The sequence below is a fragment of the Pristiophorus japonicus genome, chromosome 7 (genome assembly GCF_044704955.1).
Source record: "Pristiophorus japonicus isolate sPriJap1 chromosome 7, sPriJap1.hap1, whole genome shotgun sequence".
Lineage (NCBI taxonomy): Eukaryota > Metazoa > Chordata > Chondrichthyes > Pristiophoridae > Pristiophorus > Pristiophorus japonicus.
In genome coordinates, this window is record NC_091983.1 from 86,797,289 (window position 1) to 86,824,504 (window position 27,216).

At 46.2% G+C, this 27,216-nt stretch overlaps 1 protein-coding gene across 3 annotated transcripts in view; it reads right to left on the reverse strand.

The window, feature by feature from the left end:
• Positions 1-3,961: 3,961 nt before the first annotated feature.
• Positions 3,962-27,216, reverse strand: part of cimip2c (ciliary microtubule inner protein 2C) — a 120,925-nt gene continuing 97,670 nt past the window's right edge. Inside the window, exons 4-5 of one of the 3 annotated variants that reach the window (XM_070884398.1) lie at positions 12,947-13,090; positions 3,962-4,132 (exon numbers count right to left, since the gene is read on the reverse strand). In XM_070884398.1, the coding sequence (XP_070740499.1) occupies positions 4,087-4,132; positions 12,947-13,090 (190 nt within the window). In that variant the 3' untranslated portion in view covers positions 3,962-4,086. Of the gene's footprint in view, positions 4,133-8,804; positions 8,979-12,946; positions 13,091-27,216 lie in introns of those variants that run through there. The other 2 variants (XM_070884397.1, XM_070884399.1) reach the window with 2 other exon arrangements.

The window sequence follows — 27,216 nt, forward strand, 5'->3', positions numbered from 1 at the left end:
GTTTAACGTTTCTGTCATTTCTTTATTCCCCATAATAATTTCTCCTGGCTCAGCCTCTACGGGACCAATGTTTACTTTTGCTACTCTCTTGTTGTTTACACACTTGTAGAACCTCTTACAATCTGTTTTATATTTTTTGTTCGTTTTCTCTCATAGTCTATTTTTTCAATTTTTAACAATTTTTTGGTCATCCTTTGCTGGTTTCTGAAACTCTTCCAATCTTCAGGCTTACTTCTATTCTCTGAGCAGAGGGGCCAACAACCAGGGGGCACAGATTTAAAGTAATTGGTAGGAGGTTTAGAGTGGATTTGAGAGAAAATGTTTTTACCCAGTGAATGGTAGGGTTCTGGAACTCACTGCCTGAAAGGATGGTAGAGGAAGAAACCCTCACCACCTTTAAAAAGTACTTGGATGTGTACTTGAAGTGCTGCAACTACAAGGCTACAGACCAAGAGCTGGAAAGTGGGATTAAGCTAGATAGCTCTTTGTCGACCAGTGCAGAAATGATGTGCCGAAATTGCCTCCTTCCAAGCTGTAAATTCCTATGATTCTATGATTCTATTCTTCACAACATTATAAGCTTCTCCTTTCAATCTAATGCTATCCTTAATTTCTTTAGTTAGCCATGGATGGAACACTTTTCCTGTGTAGTTCTTGTTTCTCCATGGAATGTATTTTTGTTGAGAATTATGAAATATTTCTTTAAATGCTAGCCACTGCTTATCTACTGCCATACATTTTAACCTATTTTTCCAATCGACCTTAGCAAACTTGCCTTTCATATCTATGTAATTGGCTTTATTTAAATTTAAGACTCTAGTTTCGGACTTAGGCAAGTCACTCTCAAACATAATGTGATCACTCTGCCCCAGAGGATCCTTTACTATGAGATTGCTAATTAACCCTGTCTCATTACACAATACAAGATCTAAAATAATCTGTTCCCTGGTTGATTTCTTGATGTGGAGACATATTGTTCAAGGAAATTGGCCTGAATGCACTCCATGAACCCATCCTCCACACTACTTTTGCCAATTTGATTTTTCCAGTCTATATGAAGATTAAAGTCCCCCACGATTATTGCATTACCTTTGTTACAAGCACCTACTATTTATTGATGAGTATCCTTTCCAAAGGTATAGCTACTGTTAGGGGGCCAAAATATTACTTCCACGAGTGTTTTCTGCCCCTTGTTATTCCTTATCTCCACCTATACTGATTTAACTTCCTGATTTTCTGAGCCAAGATCCTTTCTCTCTACTTTCCTTATGTCAGGCTTTATTATCAGGGCTACCCGCCTCCCCCCCACACCCCCGCCCCTTTTCGCATTCTACCCGTTTTTTAAAAACATCAAGTACCCTGGAACATTTAGCTCCCAACCGTAGTCACCTTGCAACCACGTCTCTGTAATGGCTATCAGATCAAACCCATTTATCTCTATATTTGTGCTACTAGTCCATCTATCTTGTTATGAATGCTCCATGCATTCAGATAAAGAGCCTTTAATTATTTTTTTTACCATTATTCCCTGCTTTGATCTTATTCTCTGCTGCACTACCATTAAACTTTCTGCCTTTACCTGTCACACTCTGCTTGTTTTTACCCAAATTGCTACACTGCTCCAATGCATTGACCTTTCTCTTTAAATATTTAAATTGCCCCTCACCTGACCCCTCTGCCCCACCCCCCTCCCACCTCATTTTTTAGTTTAAAGCCCTATCTATAGCCCTAGTTATTCGATTCGCTAGGATGCTGGTCCCACAGCCCGTCCCAACGGAATGGCTTCCTCTTTCCCCAGTACTGGTGCTAGTGTCCAATAAATTGAAATCGCTTTCTCCCACACCACCCCTTGAGCCACGCATTTAAATCTCTGATCTGCTTGACCCTATGCCAATTTGCACATGGCTCAGGTAGTAATCCAGAGATTATTACCCTTGAGGTTCTGCTTATTAATTTAGGCCCTAGCTCCTCAAACTTCCTCAGCAGAACCTCATTCTTAGTTCTACCTATGTCATTGGTTCCTACATGGACCACAACAATGGCATCCTCCCCCTCCCACTCCAAATTCTTCTCCAGCCGCAAGGAGATATCCTTAACCCTGGCACTGGACAGGCAACACAACCTCAGGAACTCCCTGTCATGGCTGCAGAGAACCATATCTATCCCCCTGACTATACTGTCCCCTACCACGACCACATTCCTTCCTTCTCCCCCCACTTGGATGGCCTCCTGTACCACGGTGCCATGCTGAGTTTTCCCTTCCTCCTTGCAGTCCTTTTCCTCATCCATACAGGGAGCAAGTACCTCATACCTATTGGACATGGTCAAGGGCTGAGGCTCCTCCTTCACTGTATCCTGGATCCCCATACCTTCCTGACTCGCAGTCACACCTCCTGTTCCTGATCATTGATTAACTCTAAAGTACTATTGAACTTTAAAGGTTCGATATGTGGACACTGTTGTACTGTAGCCTATAATCTACTATAGAGACAAATTTAAATGAGATCCAGGAGTTGAAATGGCCCAGACCTCAGGCCAAGGAGGCCATGCGGGATTTCCAACTGTCCTGAACCTGCCCAGGTTAAAATCAAGGCTAATGTGTTGAGACTGCATTTGTTTCACTAATTCGCAGTTGCCCACCTCCCCGAAAAGATCAATTTATTCTATTGAAGCCACACTTGTAAATTTGCAGCTGCACTGAAGAATCTTGTCTCAGAATTTGCTGTGGTTAATAACGGTGAGCTAATAGCATTTGTTGTTAATACCCCTTCGACTTGAAACATGAACTCTGTTTCTCTCCCCAGATGCCCCTGGCCTGCTGAGTATTTCCAGCATTTTCGGTTTATAGTTCAGATTTCCAGCATCTGCAGTATTTTGCTTTTGTTGTAGAAACCCTTCTCCTTCTTTAGCACTTAGATTTCTCTTACCCCAGCCTATTGTTGAATAATTAGTACCTGTTATTATGGCTCTATTGTTTCTGCATTTATCTCTAATTTGTCTACATATTTCTTATCTCTATCTCCTTTACATTCTTCGGTGATCTATAATAAGCTCCCAATAAGTGATCGTTCCTTCTTATTCCTTCCAGCCAATTAGATTCAACATTTTTACCATCCCATATATAAGTCTGTTACTCTGGTCCTGTAATGGAACCTTTAATACAACCACCCTCTCTTTTTCCTGCACTATTCCTGTTGAATATTTTGCAACCAGGAATGCTTAACTCCCAGCCCTACCTTACTCTAAGCCACATCACTGTTAATGCTGTCATATCACACCCTTCACAGTAATTTGTGTCTCTCGCTCACCAATTTTATTCAGAATACTTTGTGCATTAATGTAGGTTCAACTCAAACCTGCCTCTGTCTGTTTAGCAATCTATTTTTAATCCATTCTCCTTCTGATCAATTCTTTTATGCTTCCTATTGTTAACATTGACTTTCATATTAAAATGAGCCTGTCTGAAACAGAGGAAGAGCCAGTGAGCAAAATCTCTACTCAATTTCCTAATCCTTGTAATATGTCCTTACTATACAGTATAAATGCACACGAGGCCCATACTTGAGAGAAGATCACTCTGTGACCAGTTACCTTTATTACCAAGACCTCAAGAGACAGACGGTGGGTGAAGCTTCCCCTTTTATACCGGAAAGTCCAGGTTAGGAGTGTCTCCCACAAGTTCGCCCCCTGTGGTCAGTGTTCTCAAGGTGTACAACTTAGGTCAGCTTATACATGGGTTACAATGACAGTTGAATACATGACATCACCTCCCCCCAAAAGTCTTATTGGGATCACAGGTTAAGTCTCTCTGGTGGTTTACGCTCCCTTGTAGAGCGCCTGAGTTGGGGCTCCGGTTGTTGGGCGCTGGCCTGAGTGTCTGCTGTTTGCGGTGCCTCAGGCCTGTCCGGACTGCCCACAGTGACCGGGCTCTCCTCCACTTGGTTCTGGTGTTCGGTCACCTGTGGTGGAGTAAACTCTACGTCGTGTTCTTCCTCTGCTTCTTCTATGGGGTTGCTGAACCTCCTTTTAGTTTGATCCATGTGTTTGCGGCAGATTTGTCCATTGGTAATTTTAACTACCAAAACCTTATTCCCCTCGTTGGCACTCACAGTGCCTGCAAGCCATTTGGGCCCTGCAGCGTAATTAAGGACAAAAACAGGGTCATTGACATCAATACATCGCGCCCTCGCATTCCTGTCATGGTAGTCGCATTGTGACTGACGCCTGCTCTCAACCATTTCTTTCATAGTAGGGTGTATAAGGGATAACCTGGTTTTGAGCATCCTTTTCATTAGCAGCTCTGCGGGTGGAACCCCTGTGAGCGAGTGTGGTCGGGATCTATTGGCCAACAGGAGGCGTGATAAGCAGCTTTGTAGGGAACCCCCTTGGATTCTGAGCATCCCCTGTTTGATTATCTGCACTGCTCGTTCTGCCTGGCCGTTTGAGGCCGGCTTGAACGGTGCCATTCTGACATGGTTGATTCCATTGCCTGCCATGAAGCCCTGGAATTCAGTGCTTGTGAAGCACGGGCCATTGTCACTGACCAAGACGTCCGGTAGACCATGGGTGGCGAACATTGCCCGTAGACTTTCTACCATGGCAGAGAATGTGCTTGAATTTAAAATGTCATGCTCAATCCATTTGGAGTAAGCATCTACTACAACCAAAAACATTTTTCCCATGAAAGGACCTGCGTAGTCCACATGGATGCATGACCATGGCTTGGCGGGCCAGGACGAGGGGCTAAGGGGGGCTTCCCTGGGTGCGTTGCCCAGCTGAGCACACGTGTTGCACCTGCGAACACAAAGTTCCAGGTCTGCATCTATCCCTGGCCACCAAACGTGTGCCCTTGCAATTGCTTTCATCATGAAAATGCCCGGGTGCTCATTGTGAAGTTCTCTGATAAATACCTCTCTGCCCTTCTGGGGCATGACTTTTCGGTTTCCCCACAGTAGGCAATCAGCCTGAATCGAGAGTTCATCCTTGCGCCTATAAAACAGTTTAAACTCCTCAGGGCATGCCCCGTACGTGGCTGCCCAGTCTCCATTAAGGACTCATTTCTTAACTAAAGACAGCAGCAGGTCTTTATTTGTCCAGACTTTAATCTGACGGGCTGCCACAGGTGAGCCTTCACTCTCGAAAACTTCAACAGCCATGACCATCTCAGCATCATGCTCAGCTTCCCCCTCAGTGGTGGCTAGTGGTAGCCCGCTGAGTGCATCGGCACAGTTTTCAGTGCCCGGTCATAGTGTAGTCATAGGTGGCTAACGTAAGTGCCCACCTCTGTATGCGGGCCGATGCATTCGCATTTATGGCCTTGTTGTCAGCCAAAAGGGACGTTAGGGGTTTGTGATCTGTCTCCAGCTCAAATTTCCTGCCAAACAGGTACTGATGCATTTTTTTACTGCATATACACATGCTAGCGTTTCCTTTTCTACCATCCCGTAGCCCCTTTCTGCCCAGGACAAACTTCTGGAAGGATAAGCTACCGGCTGTAACTGACCATTGGCATTCACATGCTGCAACACACACCCGACCCCATAGGACGACGCATCACACGTTAAAACTAGTTTCTTACACGGGGCATATAACGTTAACAGTTTGTTGGAGCATAACAAATTGCGTGCTCTATCAAAAGCCCTTTCCTGGCTGTCCCCCCAGACCCAATTGCGACCTTTGCGTAGGAGCATGTGTAGCGGCTCTAACAGCGTGCTCAATTTGGGAAGAAAGTTGCCAAAATAGTTCAGAAGCCCCAGGAACGAACGCAGCTCTGTCGTGTTATAGGGTCTGGGTGCTCTCTGAATCGCTTCCATTTTGGACGCAGTAAGTCTGATCCCGTCTGCTGCTACCCTCATCCCCAGGAATTCTATCTCTGGAGCTAGGAAGACGCACTTCGCCTTTTTCAGTCGCAGCCCTACTCGGTCCAGTCTGCGTAGCACCTCCTCCAGGTTGTGGAGGTGTTCTTCAGTCTCACGACCCGTGATGAGGATGTCGTCTTGAAAAACCACTGTCCTTGGAATCGACTTGAGGAGGCTTTCCATATTTTGCTGAAAGATCGCGGCGGCCAAATGAATCCCGAACGGACATCTGTTGTACTCAAACAACCCCTTGTGTGTCGTGATGGTGGTCAGCTTCTTCGACTCACTCGCCAGCTCCTGGGTCATATAAGCTGAGGTCAGGTTCAATTTTGAAAAAAGTTTGCCACCGGATAGCGTCGCAAAGAGGTCCTCCGCTTTTGGCAGCGGGTACTGGTCTTGGAGTGACACCCGATTGATGGTGGCCTTGTAATCGCCACATATCCTGACCGACCCATCCGCCTTGAGCACCGGCATGATCGGGCTTGCCCAGTCACTGAATTCGACTGGCGAGATGATGCCTTCCCTCAGCAGGCGGTCCAATTCGCATTCTATCTTTTCCCGCATCACATACGGCACTGCTCTGGCCTTGTGGTGTACTGGCTTGGCGTCTGGGTTTAAGTGAATCACTACCTTGGTCCCGATGAAAGTGCCGATGCCGGGTTGAAATAATGAGTCAAATTTGTCCAGGACCTGTGAGCATGATACTCGCTCCACAGAAGAAATTGCATTGACATCGCCCCATTTCCAGTTCATGACAGCAAGCCAACTCCTCCCCAGTAGTGCGGGACCGTCCTCTGGGACAATCCAGAGTGGCAACTTTGTGGGTCACGACTACCATGGCGCTGCCTAGCACCGGAATTATCTCCTTTGTATAAGTGTGTAGCAATGCGTCAATCGGCAATAATTTTGGTCTCCTGGCCTTGGGCACCCACAACCTTTCGAACTATTTGATACTCATCAGGGACTGGCTGTCCCCCGTGTCCAGCTCCATTAATACTGGGATGCCATTGAGGAGCACTTTCATCATTATCAGTGGCGTCCTGGTATATGAACTGTATATGTGCTCCACATGAACTCGCTGAACTTCAGCTTCCAGCGATTTCCTCCAGTATTCATTTGGCCTCTTAGGGCTTACATCGGGCCGGTCGTCCTTGTACCTCAACCTGGCTGCAGGCTTCCTGCACATACGCGCCAAGTGACTGCTGATGTTGCAGTTTCTGCAGGTATATTGCTGATACCTGCAAGCTCTGGCTGGGTGTTTGCCTCCACACCTTCAGCATGAGCCAGAGGCCCCATTGTTGGAAACAAAAGGTCTATTACCAGTCGATCGTCTCTGACTGTCTCTGTAACTGTCCTTAAGCGCACCATTAACAGGTGTTGATGGCCCCATTACTGGCTGCATTTTCCATTGCGATGGCATGAATCGCCATTCAGCCAGCCATTGTCTCTGTTGAATTCCCCCTTTGGGCTTGACTGCATGCTGGGGCATGTCCGATTGCCCTTGTCTGCCTAGAGAACTGTGTGCCGCATTAACAATGTTGACTCCCTGGTCGTTTGCCGCATTTGAGCCAAGATTTTTGCCATAAATCATTCTGGTCTCTTCCTCCCCTGAGATAATTGGCTGGGCTATCAGAGCCGCCGCTTCCAAGGTCAAGTCTTTGGTCTCAATCAGTTTCCTGAAAATCCCAGCGTGCTCGATGCCCTCAATAAAAAAGTCTTGCAGCATTTCCGCTCTGCATGCATCTGGGAACTTACATAGGCTCGCCAGTCGCCGGAGATCTGCCATGAAGTCTGGAACGCTTTGCCCTTCTCGCCGCCGGTGTGTGTAAAACCGGTGTCTCGCCACGCGCATGCTGCTCGCCGGTTTAAGGTGTTCCCCGATCAACTTACTGAGCTCTTCGAATGTCTTGTCCGCCGGCTTCTCTGGTACTAGAAGGTCCTTCATCAGGGAGTACGTTCTGGATCCACAAACCATCAGGAGATGAGCCCTGCGCTTGCCTGCCGAATTCTGTCCCAACCATTCCTTAGTGACAAAACTTTGCTGTAGTCTCTCAATAAAGTCATCCCAATCATCACCAACACAGTACCTCTCTTCTGTGCTGCTAGTGGCCATGCTTGCGTGGTTTAAATCCCAGTTTCTCGTCGCCAATAATATATCCTTACTATACAGTATAAATGCACACGAGGCCCATACTTGAGAGAAGATCACTCTGTGACCAGTTACCTTTATTACCAAGACCTCAAGAGACAGACGGTGGGTGAAGCTTCCCCTTTTATACCGGAAAGTCCAGGTTAGGAGTGTCTCCCACAAGTTCACCCCCTGTGGTCAGTGTTCTCAAGGTGTACAACTTAGGTCAGCTTATACATGGGTTACAATGACAGTTGAATACATGACACCTTGATTGCCCATTACACTTCCAATTCACTGGAGATAACGACCAGAAGTTTGGGCCAGTATATTTTATCGCACTCAAAGCAAGTTGGTATATATTTCATACACCACACACAACATATCAATAGAAATGCTTTATATCTAGCTCTCTCTGCAACTCAGCTGGTTAAGGCAGTGTGTTTGAATAAGCTCTGCTGGCTTCGATTATCTCAACCAGGATAGCTGTTGGGGTGCTATAATTGGCCAATATCGTTGGGATAGGGAGGAGAAAATCAGTCAGACTTCCACATCTGATCACTGTCCAAGACAAGATTGGGCTAGTTGTGAAACCAACCTTTCTATTTTCCCCCTCCATCACCCAGTTGAATAGTCTGCTAACACCCATTGTCTAGGTTCACAAATGAAGAATGGCCACTGAAGTAAGAAGTACTTCAGAATGACTAGTGCTAATAAAACCATGCCCGAGCAAGGCAACCATTCCTCAAAGGGCAGAGAGAAACATTGACAAAGAATGGGAAGAGAAAATGCTTTATTTCAATTCAGCCAACATCTTCATCATAAAGGCATTTTGTTTGTGGTTAATTATTTATCTGTCCTCACAAGAATATGTTGTTCGATCATTTCCTGCTTGGTAGTCGGTAATTCTTTGGGGACTGCATCGCAATTGTGATGTTGGCCCATTAGCACTAAACAGCCTCCCGTTATCCAGCCTCGGACAATGCAGGTAACTGGGAGGAATGTAAATTAGTTTAGGAAGTAGTAATTATTTAAGTCCTCAATAACATTTGTGCTGTAGGTTGTATGGAGTTTGCTTAGCAGCATTATGGTTGTTTATTATGAATTCTCAGAATTAAATGCTGCTTCATTACTGATATTTTTACAGTATACATCCAAATTCTGCAAATATAACCAGTGCTTTTTCTGAGGAGAGTAACACTCTACAGCAATGCTGAAGAGACAACAGAATAATTGGCACTTCAGCCCAACATGTCTCTGCTTTGCTTGTTTCACAGATCAGCTTGGCATGGTTCAGCTAGGGCCTAGCTTTGCAGTTTGCTTATCAAACTGATAACAAGTATAATAACATTAAACAGATCTTGTGGATCTATATTTTCACTTGCAGGTGAGATGAGAACTAAGGGCCATAAATATAAGATAGTCTCTAACAAATCCAAAAGAGAATTCAGGAGAAACTTATTTACCAGAGAGTGGTTAGAATGTGGAACTAGCTACCACAGGGAGTGTTGAGGTGAATAGCATCGATGCATTCAGAGTAAGCGAGATAAACACATGAGGGAGCAAGGAATAGAATGATATGTTGATGGGTGGAAGGAGGCTCATATGGAGCATAAACACTGACATGAACAGTAGTAGTGAGGTTGGGGACAGCATCAAACAAGAAATTAGGAATGCATGCAATAAGGGTACAGCAGTTATCATGGGTGACTTTAATGTATATATAGATTGGGCAAACCAAACTGGTAGCAATGCGGTGGAGGAGGATTTCCTGGAGTGTATCAGGGATGGTTTTCTAGACCAATACGTCGAGGAACAAACTAGAGGGCTGGCCATCCTAGACTGGGTGATATGCAATGAGAGAGGACTAATTAGCAATCTTGTTGTGCGAGGACCCATGTGGAAGAGTGACCATAACATAGTAGAATTCTTTATTAAGATGGAGAGTGACACAATTAATTCAGAGACTAGGGTCCTGAACTTAAGGAAAGGTAACTTCGATGGTATGAGATGTGAATTGGCTTGGATAGATTGGCAAACAATACTTAAAGTGTTAATGGTTGATAGGCAATGGCAAACATTTAAAGATCATATGGATGAACTTCAACAATTGTACATCCCTATCTTGAGTAAAAATAAAACGGGGAAGGTGGCTCAAACGTGGCTAACAAGGAAAATTAAGGATAGTGTTAAATCCAAGGAAGAGGCATATAAATTGGCCAGAAAAAGCAGCAAACCTGAGGACTGGGAGAAATTTAGAATTCAGCAGAGGAGGACAAAGAGTTTAATTAGGAGGGGGGAAATAGAGTATGAGAGGAAGCTTGCTGGGAACATAAAAACTGACTGCAAAAGCTTCTATAGATATGTGAAGAGCAAAAGATTAGTGAAGACAAACGTAGGTCCCTTGCAGTCAAAATCAGGTGAATTTATAATGGGGAACAAAGAAATGGCAGACCAATTGAACAAATACTTTGGTTCTGTCTTCACGAAGAAAGACACGAATAACCTTCCGAATGTACTCGGGGACCGAGGGTCTAGTGAGAAGGAGGAACTGAAGAAAATCCTCATTAGTCAGGAAATTGTGTTAGGGAAATTGATAGGATTGAAGGCCGATAAATCCCCAGGGCCTGATCATCTGCATCCCAGAGTGCTTAAGGAAGCAGCCCTAGAAATAGTGGATGCATTGGTGATCATTTTCCAACAGTCTATCGACTCTGGATCAGTTCCTATGGACTGGAGGGTAGCTAATGTAACACCACTTTTTAAGAAAGAAGGGAGAGAGAAAACGGGGAACTATAGACCTGTTAGCCTGACATCAGTAGTGGGTAAAATGTTGGAATCAATTATTAAAGATGAAATAGCAGTGCATTTGGAAAGCAGTGACAGGATCGGTCCAAATCAGCATGGAAGTACGAAAGTGAAATCATGCTTGACAAATCTTCTGGAATTTTTTCAGGATGTAACTAGTAGAGTGGACAGGGGAGAACCTGTGAATGTGGTGTAATTGGACTTTCAAAAGGCTTTTGACAAGGTCCTACATAAGAGATTGGTGTGCAAAATTAAAGCACATGGTATTAGGGGCAATGTATTGATGTGGATAGAGAACTGGTTGGCAGACAGGAAGTAGAGAGTCGGGATAAACGGGTCCTTTTCAGAGTGGCAGGCAGTGACTAGTGGGGTGCCGCAGGGCTCAGTGTTTGGACCCCAGCTATTTACAATACACATCAATGATTTAGATGAAGGAATTGAGTGTAATATCTCCAAATTTGCAGATGACACTAAGCTGGGTGGCAGTGTGAGCTGTGAAAAGGATGCTGAGACTGCAGGGTGACGTGGACAGGTTAGGTGAGTGGGCAAATGCATGGCAGATGCAGTATAATGTGGATAAATGTGAGGTTATTCACTTTGGTGTCAAAAACACGAAGGCAGAATATTATCTGAATGGCAGCAGATTAGGAAAGGGGAGGTGCAACGAGACCCGGGTGTCATGGTACATCAGTCATTGAAAGGTGGCATGCAGGTATAGTAGACGGTGAAGAAGGCAAATGGCATGTTGGCCTTCATATCTATGGGATTTGAATATAAAGGCAGGGAGGTCTTACTGCAGTTGTACAGCGCCTTGGTGAGGCCTCACCTGGAATATTGTGTTCAGTTTTGGTCCCCTAAGCTGAGGAAGAACGTTCTTGCTATTGAGGGAGTGCAGCGAAGGTTCACCAGACTGATTCCCGGGATGGCAGGACTGACATATGAGGAGAGACTGGATCAACTGGGCCTGCATTCACTGGAGTTTAGACGGATGCGAGGGGATCTCATAGAAACATATAAAATTCTGACAGGACTGGACAGGTTAGATGCAGGAAGAATGTTCCCGATGTTGGGGAAGTCCAGAACCAGGGGAATCAGTCTAAGGATAAGGGGTATGCCATTTATGACCGAGATGAGGAGAAACTTCTTCACTCAGAGAGTTGTTAGCCTGTGGAATTCTCTACCACAGAGCGTTGTTGATGCCAGTTCGTTGAATATATTCAAGAGGAAGTTAGATATGGCCCTTACAGCTAAAGGGATCAAGGGGTATGGAGAAAAAGCAGGAAAGGGCTACTGAGGTGATGATCAGCCATGAACTTATTGAATGGCAGTGCAGGCTCGAAGGGCTGAATGGCCTACTCTTGCGCCTATTTTCTATGTTTCTATGTTTCTATGACCTGTTGGGTCGAATGGCCTGTTTCTGTGCTGTAAATACTTTATAATACTATGTAAGCTTTATGTCGGCTCACTTTTTTCACTGCTATCTTTTTTTGTTACAAACTGGATAGTTGGAGTCCTCACACCCTATCTTGGATTCTGAGCTTCCTACAGCTCATTAAGTCTAATTATTATTCCTAGAGATATAACAATACCTTTAAATTCTGCACATCTTTCATTGTACTCTATTTTATAAGCCTTTTCCTTGCTCCCTCTTGTGCCCAAAGAGAGCACCTCATATAACAGGTAGGTACAGCATAACATTAATTAGGGCCAGAGTTATCTCCTGCACTAGCTTTGATCGCCTAAAGGGATCGGAGAGGTATTTTCCAGATTTCTTTCCCCGCACCCTAATTGGCCTGGGTGTTTTTCTGTTTTTTGCCTCTCCCAAGAGATTACATGGCTTTTGGGTGGGGTTGGAAGTGAATATATTGTGACGCACAGGGCATTATAGTTATGTGGGGCAGGTTGGTTGGACCAGTGGGTCTTTCCTGTCTGTCATTGTTCGTATGTTATCTCCCACAATTTAGTTGATATTGTAGATTCAACTGCTTGGATATGCCTATCTGTTTAATGGAGATCATACCAGATATTTATAGGATTATTGTTTTCTAAAATGTGAAGCGTTAGCCCATCTTATTTCCAAGCAGAGGCTTTTCTGGGTATTAACATGAAGCTTATCATTCTATCCTTGATCAGTACTGGTATTTTTACTCACGGTGGTCCACCCATAGCAGCACCTGAATGGCCTTTCGGAGGGATGCACAGAGCAGCTTCCAAATTATCTTTGCATAGTCTCTCCAAGTCCTCACGTGGCCAGGAAACATAGTTGGGGGAAGGGCAATCATCTTTGTTTCTTTGGCTGTTTAAAAGTAGTTTAGTACACGGGTTAGTTGGGTGTTCATTCAGCAGCTATTTGTTCACTAAAGGTTTTTGCTTGTTCCCTTTAACATCGTGTGGACACAGAGAAATAGTGTAAACTAATTGGAATTGATGCATATGTACAATGGAAAGCAAATTACATTGGGTTCAAAAAATCCCAGGTAATTCTTTTACTGAAAAATACTTACAGCTGTGACCTTCTTTATTAAATCTGAATCAAGGCTCAAGAATTCTAAAATTAAGTATATTGCAAGTGTTAGTTACAAGCTATCTATTGCAATAGACTATTAATTCAATTTAAAAAAAAATCAGTAATTGCAGTTTAATAGCCCTTATAGTTGCAAAGATCAGCAGCTAAAACAATTTACTGTTCTTGACTGTGAGTCAGCCTTCCCGAGACCCATCTCATTGCTCTGTTAAGCATCTTAGCAGCCAAATATCTTTTTATATATTGTATAAAAAGAAAATTGAATACTAATCATAGAATAGTACAGCACAGAAGGAGGCATTTGTTCCATCAAGTCTGCATTGGCTCTTTCGAAGAGTAATCCAGTTAGTCCCACTCCCACACACTTTCCCCTTATCCCTGTAATTTTTTTCTTTCAAGTATTTACCCAATTCCCTTTTGAAAACTGTTATTGAATCTGTATCCACTGCCCTCAGGCAGAGCATTCCAAATCCTAACTACCATTGTGTAAAGATGTTTTAATAAGAGAAAATCTGAAAATGCTGGGAATGCTTATGAGAGCAAGAGGGCAAAATTGCCCTGCGCCCCGACTGGGGGTGGTAACCTTCTGGGGCTGGGGCAATTTCCCGGGAGGCGGACCATGCTAGGGCCGCCATCGTTGAGCTTACCCGAGAGTCGGCATATGAAAAAAGGTGGCGACCCGGAGCGCTGGTGCCCTCCCCTTTAAGGAGCATCCCGAGAGCGGATGTCGGCCAGCCTCGCAGCCCGCGGGTCAATTTCCTCCGCAGGGCGTTAAGGGCTCGGCACAGGATGGTGAGGGGTCACTGTACACGGCAATGACGTCATCGCTGGTTGCGCGGTGGCCCAGGGCATTAACCATGGGATGCAGCGCTGCCAGGACAGCGCCTCCAAAACCCCTGGGGCAATTTCCCGGGAGGCAGTAGCCCCCTCCCCAACCCCTCTCCCCGGGCAAAAAGTATCTTGCCTGTTAGCGCCCCCTGAAGGTGCTAATGGGGCTATAAAAAGGGGCAATTTTGCCCCTCTAAAGTTCTGACAAGGATTTATATTTGAAATGTCAACCTGTCTTTTCTCTCTGTCAACTTGAACAGTGTGTTTCTTAAAAGGACTGTTCTTTTCTGATCACTAGATGGTGCTGATGATTCATCAAATTACATTATGCTGCCAATTTCTGTCCTTAAGCAACCAGTTTACAAACCTTTTTTATGTATAGGACAGAAATATTCAGTTATCTATAACTTACACATATTGCAAGTGTTATTGACAACAATGAAAGATGAATAAGATTCAATTCTGTCCTCTTGCACATTCCCCGATTTTCATCACTCCATTATTGGCCGCCGTGCCTAGGTCCTAAGCTCTGGAATTTCATCCTGAACCTCTCCACCTCTCTACCTTCCTTTCCTTCTTTAAGTCGTTCATTAAAACCTACCTCTTTGGCCACGCTTTCGGTGAAATGTTCTAATATCTCTATGTGGCTGAATGTCAAATTTTGTCTGATTTAGGCTCCTGTAAAGTGCCTTGTGCCAGTTTTACTGCGTTATAGGCACTATATAAACACAATACAATCAGCAACCTGGACCTTGGTGACTTCCAATGCAGTCACCCTCGTCACAGCCATCGCCCTCCTGCACCAGCTCGCGCTTCTCCCTGGAGTGATATGCTCCTTTTAAGGCCCTGACCTGCCACAGATGTTCCCTCGCAGGTCGAGGCCATCACGCTGCATACAGCAGGAGCGGCGAGGTCATGGCGAAGGAGCGGCAAGGTTGGGGCAATGTAGCTGCAAGAGATCGCAGAGCGATGTGAGCGGGGTCCAGGAGAGGCGTGAGTTCGTGGCCCAGAAGAGGCATGGGCCCAGGGGCAGCACGGGCCAGCCCACACTGCGATATGTGTGTGCACTAGGTCCGTGCAGCAGAACTGGTCTCCAGTCATCTTGGTTAACCCTTGCCATTGGACCAAGACCTAGCTCTGTCAAGCCCGTGTGGTGGTTGGGTGCAACGGCCATCACACGTTAAAACAAATCCATGCACAGGCATCTTCCACCCTTCAGGATGTAGTTCAGGACCTGGAATATTAGGTCCTTCATTGAAACACCTGTAAACTCATCGAACTCATGGACTTTCAGAAGGCTTTCGACAAGGTCCCACACAGGAGATTAATGTGCAAAGTTAAAGCACATGGGATTGGGGGTAGTGTGCTGACGTGGATTGAGAACTGGTTGTCAGACAGGAAGCAAAGAGTAGGAGTAAATGGGTACTTTTCGGAATGGCAGGCAGTGACTAGTGGGGTACCGCAGGGTTCTGTGCTGGGGCCCCAGCTGTTTACATTGTACATTAATGATTTAGACGAGGGGATTAAATGTAGTATCTCCAAATTTGCGGATGACACTAAGTTGGGTGGCAGTGTGAGCTGCGAGGAGGATGCTATGAGGCTACAGAGTGACTTGGATAGGTTAGGTGAGTGGGCAAATGCGTGGCAGATGAAGTATAATGTGGATAAATGTGAGGTTATCCACTTTGGTGGTAAAAACAGAGAGACAGACTATTATCTGAATGGTGACAGATTAGGAAAAGGGAAGGTGCAACGAGACCTGGGTGTCATGGTACATCAGTCATTGAAGGTTGGCATGCAGGTACAGCAGGCGGTTAAGAAAGCAAATGGCATGTTGGCCTTCATAGCGAGGGGATTTGAGTACAGGGGCAGGGAGGTGTTGCTACAGTTGTACAGGGCCTTGGTGAGGCCACACCTGGAGTATTGTGTACAGTTTTGGTCTCCTAACTTGAGGAAGGACATTCTTGCTATTGAGGGAGTGCAGCGAAGATTCACCAGACTGATTCCCGGGATGGTGGGACTGACCTATCAAGAAAGACTGAATCAACTGGGCTTGTATTCACTGGAGTTCAGAAGAGTGAGAGGGGACCTCATAGAAACGTTTAAAATTCTGACGGGTTTGGACAGGTTGGATGCAGGAAGAATGTTCCCAATGTTGGGGAAGTCCAGAACCAGGGGTCACAGTCTAAGGATAAGGGGTAAGCCATTTAGGACCGAGATAAGGAGAAACTTCTTCATCCAGAGAGTGGTGAACCTGTGGAATTCTCTACCACAGGAAGTAGTTGAGGCCAATTCACTAAATATATTCAAAAGGGAGTTAGATGAAGTCCTTACTACTCGGGGGATCAAGGGGTATGGCGTGAAAGTAGGAAGTGGGTACTGAAGTTTCATGTTCAGCCATGAACTCATTGAATGGCGGTGCAGGCTAGAAGGGCTGAATGGCCTGCTCCTGCACCTATTTTCTATGTTTCTATGTTTCTATCCCTTTTTGGCGTGGAAGCAAGTCATCCTCGATTCGAGGGACCGCCTAAGAAGAAGATATAAATAGAAGTTGTTGATGAGAGCACAGTCACAGAGAGTGCAGCATGCTTATAGAACGGTGTTGAGCATTATGGTGGAAATAATCATCAGGTTCGAGATGCCACAGTTTAAAGCTCCAATGTCACATGCCATTTCCTACTTGCAAGGTGCCATTTTATATGACAAGTGGGTCTCCCATGGCATTGCACACAGTGGGCTGGATTGTACCAACCTCGGTGGGTCCAGGGCGGGTGACCTCAGTGGCGAGTCCCAGGTTTATTGCTGGCTCCAGCCCGCTGTTAAAAATTATTTTCCCTGATTGGCCAATTGAAGGAAGCGGGTCTAATGGTATCATTTGATGATGCATCATCAGCTGGTTTCCTTAAAAGGACCATGACCAACTTTAATTTGACAGTTGTGCTGTCAGCATTCAGGTGCTGCAAACACTGAAAAGCACTGCACTGAGGCATAGGGCTGCACCCAGGCTGTCCCATGATTCCCTTCATATGCTTTTGGGAGGAATAACAGCACGCAGGGAGGTTTTCTTTCCTTCCCATGGGTGGAAGAGACCTCCCCAGGACACCAACACAGCCTGGTTGCACATTGCACAGGAGAGCACAAGCAGGGATGTCGTCAGGAGGACCAGGCAGCAGTGGTGCAAACCTTTCAATGATTTCAGTAGATCCCGAAATGTTACTGCAAAGCCAAACTCATCCTCATTCTGTTGTGCCACTCATCACATCCCCATCACTCTGCCTTCCCTACACTACTCCTGCACATCCTTACTTACACCAACTTACCTTGCACCTCCACCCATTCTTCTCTCTCTATCTACATTACCATTTCCCCATCTTCCCAGCCACCTCTCAAACGCGCCCTCATCCTAGTCCAATCATACTAACTAACGACTCACAAGGGTAGGCACTTGGGTGTTTTAGCCAATGTTCATGTAAAGTTTCTGTTAATGTGGTGTCAAACATTGAAACCTTTATTTTCAACACTTTGCATTCTTGGACAGATTTGTGTGCACCTTTGGAAGTGGCTGAGTGAGTTGCAGTGAATCGTGAAACATAAGGGTACCTCCACAATGATGATGAGTGTGAAAGGAATAGTTTGGACATTGCAGGGATGCTTTATGGTGCTGGTGTGGGTTGGTGCCAACCTGGCGCATCATGTGGCAGTCAGGGTGTACAGTGTCAAGTGAAGTAAATGTGGCCATGGTGAAGCCATCCCTGGCGTCCAGGCAGCAATGTGGTCGGGTGCTGATGCCCTGTGTCCTGTGCAGCATCAGTTGATTGTGGAGATTGTTGGTCCTGCTGGTGTTGGGGCTGATCGTGGTGGGATTCTGAGGACCAAGATGAGAAAGTTTCAAGGGCATTGATGCTGATGTAATATATGGCAGGTGAAGTAGAGATGACAGATGCAACCTGTCAATGGTGGGAGAGGTAATAAGGTCAGACTGGATGAAAACTTGTGTAAAGACTTGCAGCATTCTGAATCTGCAGTGGAAATGCAGTTTAGAGAAGCTAGTTGCTAAGAGAACATTTCTCAATCAGCTGGGCGCTTTGACTTGAGATTTGAAACAGTCAACTCATCACCTGAAACAATGGGAAGTCACCTCCCGCCTCAGCTTCACTGACGAGGTCTAGACACAATGGGAAACCGGTGGGTGACTTGTCAAAATCAAAAAGCTGTGGAAAAAGCATTATTAAGTGGCTATAAATTGCCTCCCTCACCGCTGCATGTCGGGCGTGCTCAGCATTGGCATAACCCGACATTTGGGAAAGGTGCGTGGCGGCAGGTTGACAGCGGGGTCCCGATCTGCTGTCAAAAAAACATTTTCCCACCGACCTGCCACCGATCACGCCCGCTGACACCCCATAAAATTCTGCCCAGTAACTCAGATAATCGACTAAAAATAGGACAAAAGATGCGCACTTACCTTTTGGCCGAACGCTCACCAGAGATCCCGGACTCGGGGCCTCCTCTTCTTGCGCAATGGAGCACTTTCACGTTGGGACGTCCGTAGGAGTCACGTGGGCCTGGACACCCAATCACAATAAAGTATTTTCTCATTCATAGTAAAAAGAATTTCGTAAATCCAAAACTCCTTTTACTGTGAATGAGAAACACCCCCAAACACCCAAACACTACATAAAAAATAAAAAATACCTCACATAAATACACTGTAGAAATTAAACTTGATAGAAATGATTTGGAAAAAAAAATATTTGCCGATTTTTAAAAAAAAGTTTTAATTATGGTTTAAAATAAAATTACCTGAGTGGGAAGGGTTTTTAACAAATATGTAATATTAAATTTTATTTTTATATGTTTTTGATATGTTTTAAAACTCTTATGCTGGTAAAAGTAGGCTATGCGCCTGCTTTTACCAGGCGCAAGAGTTTTAAGGATATTCGCAGGACAAGAGATGGGCAAATAGCCCAATCACTGCCATGAGAATGTCCTTCTCCCCGAGATGCATGTAATCTGTCAAGAAACTTGACAGATCGGAAAAGCCGGTTTTCGGCACATGCTCATTGCGCACCGAAAACCGGCTTTTGCGATGCATTCCCGGATCCATACACACTCCGTATGGACCCGGGAGGCCGGAATTTCAGGTTAAATATGCTGTTATTTTGTATGATGTCATGCAATGTACAATATATTATTCTGCTAAGGTTGGTGTCATTTAAGCTGGCCTGTCGCTATAAGGCCAGTAAGACTAACTGCTACAACTAAACACAGCATGAGGTCAACTCGGATTAATTGTTGTTAGGGCAGTGAACCTTGCAAATTTAAATAGTATGGTAGTTCATTTCAAGCTGGAGGTTAGCATACAGTTCAGAAGGAGACAGCATTTTAAAATTGTTCTGCACCTGTAACAAAGTGGGATGTTTAGATTATGGTGCCTGTAAATGCTGATATTCAATTTTAATATATTATGGACAGATAATTATGTGTCTTTAAATATGATTTTGTTAAATAAATGCATTGCCAGGCTTACAAAAATGTTTGGGTTATTGTAAAATGTCACACATATAGGCTCCGGTTTTCATGAGCTGCAAGGCCCACCCATTTGCCGCCCAAAGGACCATGGATGGCCGCCGAGAGACCGGGTGCTACTTTGCCTGAAAGATTCCTCTAAAAGAGGTGGTGGTACTGCCTGGCGGTAAAATAACGCTCTGCACTGTCAATCTGGGCGGCAGCAGGCGGGAGCTCTCAATCTCAGCAGCAAAGGAGCTTGCCACCCATGTGCCACCGAAGATGGAGTCAGGCCCAGGGAGGGTGGAAGACCTGAAAAGTAAAAATATCACAAAAAAAAAATCACCGGAACACCTTCAGGGCACCCCATCCAGGTAAGTCGCTGTAAAAACAAAAATTTGAAAGATGTTCACTAACCTTCTTTTACAGTTTTTCATACCTACCGTCGGGGTTAGACCTGCCTCCATGTTGCGGTCCTTCCCCCCGCTGGCGCCAACTCCCACTGGCATCAATCTGGCAGCTCAGCGGGCGGGAGGCCACTTATGCTACTTGGCCACCAGAGGACGTCAGCGGGCAGTTCCCGGCAGTGCTCCCCTCCCACCCGCTCCAGCCCAAGTGGAAACTGGGAGCGAGAGGAAAACGGCAGGAAAGCTTGGCGGTAGTTGACGGCAGCTGGCGGCAGTGGGCGGCAAGGCCACCAATATCGGAGCCATAGTTTCAGTATTTGCAAAATCCATTTTAGAGCAAACCTGTAGAGACTGCTATCTTATTCCAAACTTAACAATACACTCAAATAAGTATGATCTATAAAATCTATAAAAGCAACTGGAAATCTTTTAATTATTGCAAGACAAATGGGAATTATCACAGCTTAAGTGAACCTCAAAGCCAAACATATATGAAAATCATTCTGTGTGTCTCTTTCCCCTCTCCCATCCTTTTCTGGAGTGGAATGTACAATGTAATTACACCTGGAGACACGTGTAACCGAGGCATAGAGCAAATACCTAGAATAAAGGATTGAGGAAACCGCATGTAATTATGCTACGCTTTAATTTCCTCGCTCTTTACACCCGTCGATCCGTGTTGCTGAATGCATCTCATCTCATTATAATGGCTCCAACCCCCCAGTCTAAATGTTTAATTGCGGAACTTTTTTGTGTTTTTTATTATTCTGAAGGAGACCTATTGTCTGCTTCTTTGAATTCATTTTTTATGACATCTGTATAAGTCACATTAAAATTTGAAAAGCTTCCACAATTGCATATTGCTGTGCCTAATGGGCATGAATAATAATTAAATGGTTTGAAACTTTAATCTTCATGCTTAAAATTGGAACATATGGTGTGAGTTCCATGCTTTCCTCAAACCCCGATTGTTTATGCCCATTTTTGCATTAATGAGATTGACAGGACATTTAGGTGTAAATAGACATCAGCAAAAATGGGTGCACGAGCAGGCGTAATTCCGAGTGTAACCTATCAATTATGCCCCCACAGGAAATTCCATCCCTTGATGTCAACTAACCTGCCAAAACCAATTTGGTAGGATCATTGATGAAGACTGGCTAGTTGTTGAAGATCCAACAAGGCGTCTGGTACCACCAGTGCTGGTTGCATAGAGTAATGTTTTCCTACCTTTGGCCTCACCATGGGGGCAGGTGAGAAAGATTTGCTGGGCTGCACAAGGTTTCAAAGTAAATGCGCTCATACTTCGCATAATTTAACAATATTGCAATCAGCACTTCAAGATGCAATGGCCTGCTTCACCGAAATCCTGTGGTGCAACAGTGCCACATTATATCACTCATGGTCTTGGCCTTATATGCCTGAATGAGGTAGGTAGCCATGGCTGCAGTGAATAGCCTTGGTGTTCCTACACCCATCCTTCCATTCTCTCTAGCCCTTGAAATAATGGGTTTGGTTTAAAAATAATATATTGCAGCAACTTCAAGACAACTGGGCAATTCTATGGATGATTCTGGTCCCAGACCAGGTGCACATTGAAGGAACACCTTCTGTTCATAATGAAGGTAATGGTATTGATGGTCCCGATAATACGCGTCCTCTTGCATGTGCTTCCATGGGGAAATGGATGAATAAATTGGACTGGGCAAAATGAGGCATCTCCTCTCTGCATGATGTAACTGTGCACTGAAGGTTCCGAGGGCTAGACTTTCCACGAGGTGGCCATCGCCCCAAAAAATGGGCCTTGTTCGAGCGAAGTTTGGCAGATATCTCCTGGTGTTGCTAAAAAGAACCCAATGTTGTAAAGTCCTGTCCCCTCAGTACAGATTCACACGAGGCATGTAGTGAAGTCAAGGTCACTCTGGACCTGCACCTTTATTTCACAGCTCTGGAATGCTGCACTTGCCTGAGACCTGTGCTTATATACCTGTCTCTTGCAAGTGCACCCCAGGTGGTAAGGTATGCTGGTGGTTACAGGTCATATCTTATTACAGTCATGTATAGCATGTTGGGATACAGTTATATATAATAATGTAAGATACATGACATCACCCTCCCCCAAGGAATTATTGTCTTTATAAGTTCAGTCTCTCAGGCGGTCTACGCTCTCACGTGGAGCGTCTGAGTTGTGGTTCAGTTGTTTGCCTTGGTGTCTGTTTTTCTTTGGGTATGGTTGCTGGTATCTTGCCTGGGCTGTCTGTTTCGATTGGTGTGATTGTTGTTGACTCGCCTGGGCTGTCTGTTGGGATTGCCCTTTCCTCAGGTTGTTCCCTCTGTCTGTCCACCAGGTGTAGTGCGAGTTCCACATTGTAGTCTGCCTCTGGTTCCACAGTGCTGTTGGTAAATCTGCTTTTGACTTGGTCTACATGCCTCCGGCAGATTTTGCCATTGTCCATTTGTACTACCAGTAGCCTGTTTCCTTCCTTGCCCGTTACGGTCCCTGCAAGCCATTTGGGACCCCTGCCATATTTTAGTACAAACACTTTGTCCCCTATCTCATTCCATCTCCCCCTCGAATTTCTGTCATGGTACTCAGTCAGCTTACGGTGCTTTGCCTTAACGATTTCGTGCATGTCCGGGAGGATTAATGAGAGCCTTGTTTTTAAAGTCCTTTTCATCACTAGTTGCGGGGGGGGGATCCCAGTCAGTGAGTGCGGACGCGATCTGCACGCCAACAGCAGTCGCGACAGGCGACTCTGCAGCGTGGGACCTTAGATTTTAAGCATGCCTTGTTTAATGATTTGCACTGCTCTCTCCGCCTGGCCGTTGGAGGCCGGCTTGAACGGTGCCGTCTTGACGTGATTTATGCCGTGGTCAATTATTAAGTGTTGGAATTCTGCGCTGGTGAAGCACGGACCATTGTCACTGACTAATATGTCAGGGATTCCGTGCGTTGCAAACATGATTGCGAGGCTCTCCACAGTGGTGGAGGTTGTGCTCGAGTTTAAAATGGTGCATTCGATCCACTTTGAAAATGCATCTACAACTACGAGGAACATTTTGCCCATGAATGGACCCGCATAGTCTATGTGCACCCGCAACCACGGTTTGGTAGGCCAGGGCCAGGGGCTCAGTGGAGCCTCCCTGGGGGCATTGCTGAGTTGGGCACAAATGGTGCACCTTTGGATGCAGAGCTCCAAGTTCGCGTCAATACCAGGCCACCAGACGTGGGATCTGGCTCTGGCCTTCATGAGAACGATCCCCGGGTGCTCGCGGTGGAGCTCCCAGACAAATGCCTCTCTGTCTCGCAGAGGCATGACTACTCGGCTGCCCCACATCAGGCAGTCTGCTTGTAGTGATAGCTCATGCATGCGCCTGTGAAAGGGTTTTAATTCCTCGGGGCAGGCATCGCGAACCTCTGCCCAGTCACCGGTTAGGACACAGCTTTTTACTAAGGATAACGTGGGGTCGCTGGCCATCCAGGCTCTGATTTGGCGAGCCATCATGGGCGAACCTGTGGACTCAAAGGCATTGATTGCCATGACTATCTCACAGTCCTGTTCGTCAGACCCTTCCGTGGTCGCCAGGGGTAGCCTGCTGAACGTGTCGGCACAGTTGTCTGTGCCTGGTCTGTGCCTTATGGTATAGTCGTAGGACGCCAGCCGAGGCGTTGGCATTTATTGCCTTGCTCTCGGATAGGAGGGACATGAGGGGCTTGTGGTCGGTTTCTAATGTGAACTTGGCCCCGAAAAGGTATTGGTACATCTTTTTGACACCATACACGCACGCGGGCGCCTCCTTCTCTACCATTCCGTACCCACACTCTGCCCGCGAAAGTGACCTGGAGGCATAAGCTATGGGTTATAATTTGCCCGCACTATTGACATGTTGCAAAACGCACCTGACCCCATACGTTGACGCATCGCATGTGAGAACTAGCTTGTTACCTGGGTCAAAGAAAGTCAATACACTGTTGGAACACAGAAGATTGCGTGCCTTATTGAAGGCGCGTTCCTGGGCATCCCCCCAAAACCAATCGCACCCCTTCCTGAGTAGCACGTGGAGAGGCTCCAGCAGCGTGCTTAAGTTCTGCATAAAGTTCCCAAAGTAATTGAGTAGCCCGAGAAAGGCGCGCAGTTCTCAGACATTCCGGGGCCTGGGTGCCAGGCGAATTGCTTCTGTTTTGGACTCTGTTGGGCGGATTCCATCAGCGGCAATCCTTCTGCCCAAAAATTCAACCTCGGCTGCGAGAAACAGGCACTTGGGTTTCTTGACTCGTAGGTCTACCCGATCCGCTTTAGTACTTCCTCCAAATTTCGGAGATGGGAGTCGGTGTCCCTGCCCGTGATAAGTATGTCGTCTTGAAATACAACCGTCCCCGGGATGGACTTGAGCAGACTCTCCATGTTGCGCTGGAATATGGCAGCTGCCGACCTGATGCCGAATGGGCATCGATTGTACATTAAAAGGCCTCGATGTGTATTGATGGTGGTGAGTAGCTTGGATTCCTCGGTCAATTCTTGTGTCATTAAAGCAGATGTGAGGATTAATTTTGAGAAAAGTTTACCTCCAGCCAATGTGGCAAATAAGTCCTCTGCTCTGGGCAGCGGGTACTGGTCCTGTAGGGAGACTCTTTTTATGGTAGATTTGTAGTCCCCACAGATTCGAACGGATCCATCAGGCTTCATGACTGGGACGATGGGACTTGCCCAGTCGCTAAATTCCACAGGTGATATAATGCCTTCCCGCAGAAGCCTGTCTAGTTCGTGTTCAATCTTTTCCCTTAGCACATAGGGTACAGCTCTGGCCTTGTGATGGACCGGTCTAGCATCCTGTGTGATGTAGATTTGGATTTTGGCCCCTTTGAAAGTGCCCACACCTGGCTGAAAGAGATGTTCAAATCGCTTTATAACTGTTGAGCAGGAGATCCGTTCCTCTAATGACATGGCATGGACATCATCCCATTTCCAGTTTTGTTTTGCCAGTCAGCTTCTCCCCAGCAGTGCTGGGGGGTCTCCGGGGACAATCCACAGGGGAAGTCGGTTCACTGTCCCTTTGTGTGTGACAGAGAGTGTGGTGCTGCCGAGGACTGGTATGATTTGTTTGGTATAGGTCCTTAGTTTGGTGTCGACCCTTGAGTTTTGGTCTGTATCTTTTATGCGGCCACAGTTGTTCAAATTGTTGAGCGCCCATGAGAGATTGACTCACTCCTGTATCCAGCTCCATGTTGACAGATATCCCGTTGAGTAGGACCCTCATCATTATAGGAGGCGTCCTGTCATAGGAGCAGCGGCCATTGATCGTGTTGACCCGCTGTACATCGGTGTCCCGGGTACTGTCCCCACCATCTTCTGGTCCGCTTTCCAATCCATCCGATTCATATACCAGCCGAGTTGCCGTTTTTTTGCACATGCGGGCCAAATGCCCTGTATATTCACAGTTCCTGCAAACAGCCTGTTGAAATCGACATTCCCTTGACGAGTGCCCAACCCCACACCTCCAGCACAGACTGCTTGCAAAGAATGAGCTGTGTCTGGCTGATCTCTCCTGAGCTTCTCTCAGTTTGTAGTTGATTGCTCACATTGTGGTTTGATGAGCTGTGAACGGCCGTTCCTGTGGCCCTTGATGGCTTCTGTTGCCACTGCTTGCTGTCGAAAGCCTGTTCTGCCGGTTTTGTCTGTGTGTGGGGGTAGCAGCTTTTCTAGTGCTGTGAACTCCTTGTTCCATTATTTTGTTAGTTGTCGTATCTGCATTGTAAATCAACCTCGTTTTTTCTTCCCCTACCAAGAATGTCTGTGCAACCAGTGCTGCTGCCTCTAAGGTCAGGTTCTTGGTCTCTATGAGCTTTCGGAATATGCTTGTGTGGCCTATTCCTTCAATGAAAAAGTCTCTCAGCATTTCTCTCCTCAGTTCATCGGAAAACTCACATAAACTAGCCAACCTCCAAAGTTCTGCCACGAAGTCGGGTATGCTCTGGCCCACACAGCGTCTGTAGTTGTAGAACTTGTGTCTGGCCATGTGTCGGCTGCTCGCTGGCTTCAGGTGGTCTCTTACCAGTGTGCTCAATTCTTCAAACGACTTGCTTGCTGGTTTCTCAGGTGCCAACAGATCCTTCATTAAAGCGTATGTTTTCGAGCCACAGCTGGTCAAGAGATGGGCTCTTCCCTTGTCTGCCGTATCGTCGCCTAACCAGTCTTTGGTTACAAAGCTTTGCTGGAGCCTTTCTATAAAGTCCTCCCAATTGTCTCCCGCATTGTACTTTTCATCTGATCCGTTGTTCGCCATTCTGTAGATTCTGTAATCCCGTAACCCGTCGCCACTGTAAAGTCCTGTCCCCTAAGTACAGATTCACACGAGGCATGTAGTGAAGTCAAGGTCACTCTGGACCTGCACCTTTTATTTCACAGCTCTGGAATACTGCACTTGCCTGAGACCTGTCCTTATATACCTGTTTCTTGCAAGTGCACCCCCGGTGGTAAGGTATGCTGGTGGTTACAGGTCATATCTTATTACAGTCATGTATAGCATGTTGGGATACAGTTATATATAATGTAAGATACATGACAAATGGTATAAAGGTTCAATGCAAAGAGAAATAAAGAAGCAGTAAAATAGGTGAAAAAATACACAGCAGGTTCTGTCTGCAAATCATAAGAACATGAGAAGATAAGAAATAGAAGCAGGAATGGGCCATACAGTGCTTCAAGCCTGCTCCGCCATTTAATAAGATCATGGCTGATCTTCTACCTCAACTCCACTTTCCTGCCTGCTCCCCATATCTCTCGATTCCCTTAGAGTCCAAGGCCCCGAAATTGCCCTTCGCCCCTAACGCTGAATTGGGCCATGCGTCCCTCAAAGGAAACGGAGAGCTGTCTCCGGTGCTCTGCTCCAGGGGCAGCAGCGCAGCACTGAGCAGGCCAGCGCTACAACAACCCTCCCCTTCAATTAAAGGGGAGGGCCGGGGCGCTAAAGGCCTCCTTTCTAAGGGGAGTCCCAGTGGCGGATGTCCGCCAGCTTCGCGACCCGCAAAGCTGGCATTGACATCCGCGCGCACCAGCCTCGCAATTTTCCCCGCGGGGCAGAAAGGGGTCGGCGGGGGACGGATAGTGGTCGGCGCTCACGGTGATGATGTCATCGCCGGTTGCGCACCACCCGGGG